General features: G+C 52.8%; 1 protein-coding gene across 5 annotated transcripts in view; it reads right to left on the minus strand.

The window, feature by feature from the left end:
* CRIM1 (cysteine rich transmembrane BMP regulator 1) overlaps positions 1–4,602 on the minus strand; it is a 217,198-nt gene extending 212,596 nt beyond the window's left edge. For 4 of the 5 annotated variants that reach the window (XM_027113395.1, XM_027113398.1, XM_027113397.1 and 1 more), the window contains exon 1: positions 3,912–4,369. In XM_027113395.1, the coding sequence (XP_026969196.1) occupies positions 3,912–4,242 (331 nt within the window). In that variant the 5' untranslated portion in view covers positions 4,243–4,369. Of the gene's footprint in view, positions 1–3,911 lie in introns of all 5 variants that reach the window. The other variant, XM_027113394.1, reaches the window with a different exon arrangement.
* Between the last annotated feature and the right edge of the window lie 1,584 nt (positions 4,603–6,186).

Genomic DNA, 6,186 nt, shown 5'->3' on the forward strand with positions numbered 1-6,186 from the left:
TTCTAACGCCAACGGTTTCAGAAAACAACATTACATTCTTTGCTCTAAGTACCCAGCCCACATCCTTGGTTCTACTCACTGCCCCATGAGAAGTGGGTGGGAAGAAAAGTTAAAATACCTGGGGGAAATCAAAGGAGGACTGTGTTTTGAAAGAGACAGTTCTTAGATGGCAGTACTGAAAACACGGAAAGTTCAGTTCCATAAATATGACGCCACTGAGTAAACAATCACTGGGAGAAAAAAAAAAAATGGTGCTTATCTGTGATAGCGATCACCTGGCTCTGATACAAAGTTCCCAGAGCAGAGCCACTCCACAGTGCCCACCAGGTTCCAAATCACTCTGTTCTCACAAACTGTCAAACTCAGGCCATTGCTGCCTTTTCATTACTTAGAGAAGGCTGGTCATGCTCTCCCAGCCCCACCCCACCCCTTACAGAAGCATACTGAACTATTCCACAGAGGAGGACAAATGGTCCTCACCCCTCATCTCCAAATATAATCCTCACTGGCCAATCAAAACATTCTTCCTAGAAAAATCCCACTTCAGTAGTTTTTCAAAACTCTGTCTTTGATCTCCCAAAGAGATCTCCCACCCAGTCTTAGCCCTCAGGAGTTCAGAATCCAAACTTATTTGTCTGGCTTCTAGACGATTTACCTAGAGGCAGGCAGCCTAACCAAGGAGCAGGCCACTTAGGAAGTTGCAAAGGACAACAGGAAGACTCACCAAATCAGTGGAAATGGGAAAGGGATCTGTACCTTCCCAGGGGCCAGAAAGCACTTTATAGACAGAGCAGAGAAGAACGTAGGTATCTGGCTCCCTGATCAACTTTAAAAATGCATGTAGCCAAAAATAATTTTTTTAAGGAATAAGTAAGTCAGGATTTACTTAGTAATGATCTAAATGATGCTGAAAAGAAGTCCAAGTGTATGTGTCACATGATTCACCCTTCACATCATTTAACTTTCAGAAAATATTTTTTCTTCAGTGTTCTTTCTATGGGGACGACTGTTCTTCCATGTATTCAATGCACATTCACTGAGAGCCTACTATGGGCCAGTGTGCCTTAAAAACCTAAGGCAGGGAGCCACAATTTGGAAGGGGTTCATTTCTGCCCCAATTTACCTAACTCACTTTGTGAACTGCAGTTAAAAACATGAGTTTGTTGGGGGGTTTTTTCCCTCACAAAGCCAGTATGGGGAATGATACAAATAAAAATTACTGCAAGTTGGTAAATAGAGCAATGTAATTTGTATTTAAATTATATCATCGAAAGCAGGTAGATTAGTCACGGTAACATTTGTATACCATGCAATATGTTTTCTCAGTGTAGTCTATTAAGTAAGTTTTCAAAAGAGTTTTCATTAACAGATACAACCAGTAGGGGTCATTTTACTGCAAAAATTGCAGCAAAAGAGACTTCGACATGAATAAAATGTATCAATTCCTATTTCTGTTAGTTATGTGTGAATTTCTGAATAAAAATGGAAACTGAGGGAAACACTGGCCGCTGAGAAATTTCTTGCCAATTAACAGGAAAACAAAAGAGAAAGTCAGCACCTTCTAGATTATTACTGCCATAGAATGACTCCTCTAATTCTTAAAAAGAAGGAAGAAAAAAGGCCACTGACTTATCCTGTTTTCCATAAATCTTGTAGTAAAGTGAAAATTCTTGGAATTTTAGACACCCTATTGAAATAGCTGTCTAAATCCAACCATTATATCATGCTAGGTAACACTGCCCTTCTTTGGGTTCATGGATTTAGAGTGCAACTTGACTGCTGCTTTTAGAGTTCTAAAAAACAAAATAAAATTTAAAAATGCCCTGAGCACACGATTTTGGTAGCTGAAAACAGTCTGGCTAGATGGAAAGTGTTGCTAGAGAACACTAAATGAGATATCATCACGGTAATAAATACTTCCAAGCATTTTCAAGGCTAATACCAAGTGCGTGGGGTGTTACCAGAAGAAACGAAGCTATGAGGGATCGCATCATTTCAGAGGAATGAAACACTCACCAACAAACTGCCAAAATAACTCTATACTATGATACCAGAATGTTGGTGCCAAAACACTTGATTACCGTGAATGTTCCCTGAGCTCCACATTTCCTTCACCAGGAATCTATCATGAAGAAACAAAACAAGGGTTAGTCTTTAGAACCTTCCCAAGTCCTTCTCAGAGCAGTTTCTACCACATTTAACCTTGTTTCAGGTTGCTTGTTCTTTTTAGATTTATGGGAGGCTGGCTTAAGTAAATTACACAGTCCAAGTGGCAGGGTTCAAAGATGCATCTTTTCCTCCAACTCATTCAGAATTCCCAAAGTCAAACACATAAAATGGTATCAGAAGTTAATCTCCTGGCCGTTTTTCTTTTTGTGAGAAATAAAAACGTTATGGGACTTAACACCAGGTGAGAGGCTTTTGTACTTGAAGCAAACAAACTCTTCTAATCCAATGTCCTAAGGGTGCAGTGGTGCACTTCCCTCCAAGAGTTCCCTTCACTCATTACTGCCCACTAGCCTCCAAACCAGAAAGGCCTTCCTGACTTTCCAGAACTGTCCAAACTTTAAAAACTGAACTTATCAATGAATATGCGTGTGTGTAAAGAAAACCACAGAATGGAAGCCTTTTAACAGACCCATTTTATCCTTAAGGCTGCTACCTCCTTTCTCAGTATCCCAGCACAATAAACATACATACACACGTAAGGATGCTTCAGAATAAACCCCTCCCTGGTCTCCTGCGCAGGCTGAGTACTAAGGAAGGGACGGGGCAGAGGGCGCCTGTCCCTCCTCCTCTCCGTTCCTCCAGAAGTAACGCTGCTGCGCTCTGCTCATACACCTGGATGCCCCAGAACAGCATCTCGCCCCAACATCAGCCCAAGCAGGGATCCCACTTTTAACTGGTGCTGAGTCCTTTTAATTTGGTATTAGCCAAATAAAAAGAACTCACTGCGTCTCTCTAGACCCCAAACCTCACCAGGCACCCCGAGGCCGAGGCCGGCGGGCAGGGCTTAAGGCCGACACCCATCAACAGTGGTTCTCCCAAGGAGGGAGGCTCCACTAATCTAATCTTTCGCCTTCCGTCAGACACCATGGTGCACAATACTTAAGTGCAGCAACCAGCAGAACACAAAAAAGAAGGAACCGGCAACACGACTGGAAACACGCGGATATCTGATCTTAAAAAGCTGCCACTAATAGAAACAACTTCTCACTCCTAGGTGCCGGCCCCCCGCCCCCGCCCCTTCATTCAAGAAAGAAAGCCGTTGACCGTTTTCAATAGGCAAACAAATGAGTAACCACCGTATGTAACTTCCACTGGGCTGACATATTCCGGAGCTGAAATTGATTTATATGCGCAGGAGGAGGAAGGGGGTGAAGGAAAAGCGCAAGGAAAAAATAATAAGAGTCACACAGGGAGTGTGAGCTGGAGACACGTCTCCTCCGACAGCAGAAAATGGACTTTCGCGGACGCGGTGCAGCACTCGGTTCCACACTGCGCTAGTGCGGGGAGGGCGGCAGGGGCTGGACTCCCCGAGGGGCTCGCGACAGCCTCCGCAGTGCCCCCTGCCCGCGGAACCCACACCTCCGGGCGCACAGCCGGGCCACCCCACCCAGCCCCAGCCGGATGGGCCACACGTGTGCGCGTCTGTGCGCGGCCAGGGGCGATCCCCCACTCGCCGGCCCCCACCCACGAAATCCAACCTCGCCCGCGGCTGACCAAGCGTCAGGGGGAGCAGCGAGCGGGAACCAAGGGACGCGGGGCTCTCTCCCGGGGGTGGCGGGCGCCCCTCCTCCCGAGGAGCCCTCTCTCCTCGGGAAAGTCTCGGGCAAACTTTGCTCGGCGCAACCAGCGCCGAGGGGGCGGCGCGGGCCAGGTGGAAAGGGGCCAGCGGCTGGCGACCTTACCTTCGCAGACGCCCACTTCGTACTCGGTGATGGAGTCGCCATTGAGCGGGGGGCGGATGACACAGCGCAGCCCCCGGTCGCAGGCTCCGTGGAGCCCGTAGGCGCCGCCGCAGCTCTCGTTCCTCTGGCGGGCGCACATGTAGCAGCAGCCGCAGACGCCCTGCACGATGCTCCCGGGGCAGCTCCTGGGCTCTTCGCACTTGGACTCGTCGCAGGGCAGGCAGACCAGCGCCCGGGTGCCGGAGCGCGCCAGCAGCAGCAACAGCCCCAGCAGCGAGACCAGGAGGTGCCCGCAGCCGGCCAGCCCCCTGCCCCCCGCCACCAAGTACATCCTCCTGCGCCGCCGCCGCCTCCTCCTCGCAGCCGGGCCGGGAGCGGGGCGGGCGCCCTCCCCTGCGCGGGGCACACGCGCCGCCGCCGCCGCACCCGCAGCCCGCGGTCCTCGCCGCCCCCCTCGGGGCCCCCGGGGCGCGCCTCCCCTCGCGGGGCGAGGCCCCCGCCCCCCGTGCGGGCCGCGCCGACCCCGAGCCCACTAGCGTTGGCGCCAGCGGTGGCTTCCCCTCCTCCTCCTCCTCCCGGGAGGGAGGGGGAAAATAGAAAAAAAGTTTCCTCCCGGCAGCTCCGGTTCAACCCAAACTTCTGGCGGCGGCGGCGGCGGCGGCTGCGCTCGGCTCCAGCCCCGGCTGGCGGCGCCTCCTCCCTCTCCTCCTCCGCGTCGGTCGGCCCCGCGGCGGTGGCGGTGGCGGCGCAGCCTCCGGGCCGGTCCCCGCCTCCCGAGCTGCCGAGTGGGCGCGGTGGCGCAGCAGAAGGTCCGCGGCGTCCGCTCCGCGCGCCCGTCTCGCCTCACTCCTGCGCCGCTCCTCCGGGCGCTTGTTTATGGCTCGAGCCTCGGCCGCTCCGGCTGCGCCCTCCCCCATCCTACCTCATCCCCCAACCCGCGCCCCCCCCCCCCTCCGCGCCGCGCGCCGCTCATTGGCTGCCCCCCCACCCCGCCCGGTCCGGCCGGCCCCCTCCCCCCTCCTCTGCCCTCCCTCCCCGGCGGCCGGGCCCTTCCTCCCTCGCACGCCTCCTCCTCCAGGCCTCCCCCTCCTCCTGTTGCGCCTGCTGGAGCCCGGCGCACAGAGCCGGCCCTGCGGCCGAGTCTTCGCGCGCCTCTGCGGCTCGGGCATCGCCGGCGCGCTGCGGCTCCGGTTGCACCCGGCAAGCTGCGAGAGTCGCGGCGTCCCGAGCGCCCGCCAGCCCCGGGGCCACCGTGGCTGGCCTGGGAGCCCCGAGGGCGAGACGGCTGCACCTCTGGGGCCGGCTTTGAGTTCGGAGAGTGGCGGGGAACCCGGAGCTCGGGGCCGAGGGGATTGCTGCAGCCCTTGGCTGGGGCACCCGCCGGATCGAACCCGGGGAAAGGGAAGCAAATGCATGGAACCTCCGCAAAACTGGATGAGAATCCATCTTCCACTCGAGCTGGGAATAGACTTTGTAAAAGATATTATGTAATGGAGTCTCGGGAAGCTCGAGACGCCTCCAGCGAAGCTGCTGGTGAATTAATTAAGTGCTTTAAATGGTCTAGGTAAATATTCCGGGGGGTGGGGTGGGGAGAACTGTTGGGGGCCGCTGTAGCTTGAGTTGCGTTTTAACTGTCCACATCCTGTATGTTTTGTCGCTCTGCAGTCTGTGCCGAGGTGCTACGTTAAGGGAGGGGGCGAATGGAAAGTGGACGTGAATTTTTCTCCCTTTAGTAAGGCCGAATACTGGATTACTACAAGTCTTGACATGATTAGACCTGCATATCCCATGCATCATTAATGTCATCTGACATTGCCCTTTCTTTCCCCAAGCTCATGGACAAAAGTGGTGGGTTTTAATTTTTTCATTTATTGTGAATGTGCTAATAAAGATGTTCTTTGTGTTAAACCAAGTAAAGAAGCAGCTGAAGTGATGCAAAATGCATCGTGTGGGGATTGTTTCTCATCTATAGCTGTCAGAAAAGCTTCTCGAAATGATAGGCTCTGTAATGGCCCACCATTCACAGGATGTGTTACAGGGTCAATAATATTAGTGAATTAACAAAAAGTGACTTGGATCAGTGTGGGGAAAAAAAAATTTAGATCTTGTGGCAGGTGTGAGATGGGAATGGCCGGCCGACCTTTTGATCCAAGATGGTCTGGCTGCAGGAAGGTGGCAGCCAAGTGGATCTGAAAATCGTGACTAATGAACCCGAAGTTAACAGCAGGGCAGTGTAAGGAGAAAAGAAACAAAGATGCCTTTGACATCTTATGTT

The sequence above is a fragment of the Aethalodelphis obliquidens genome, unplaced genomic scaffold, assembly GCF_003676395.1.
Source record: "Aethalodelphis obliquidens isolate GAN/ISIS:26980383/991018 unplaced genomic scaffold, ASM367639v1 scaffold12, whole genome shotgun sequence".
Classification (NCBI taxonomy): domain Eukaryota; kingdom Metazoa; phylum Chordata; class Mammalia; order Artiodactyla; family Delphinidae; genus Aethalodelphis; species Aethalodelphis obliquidens.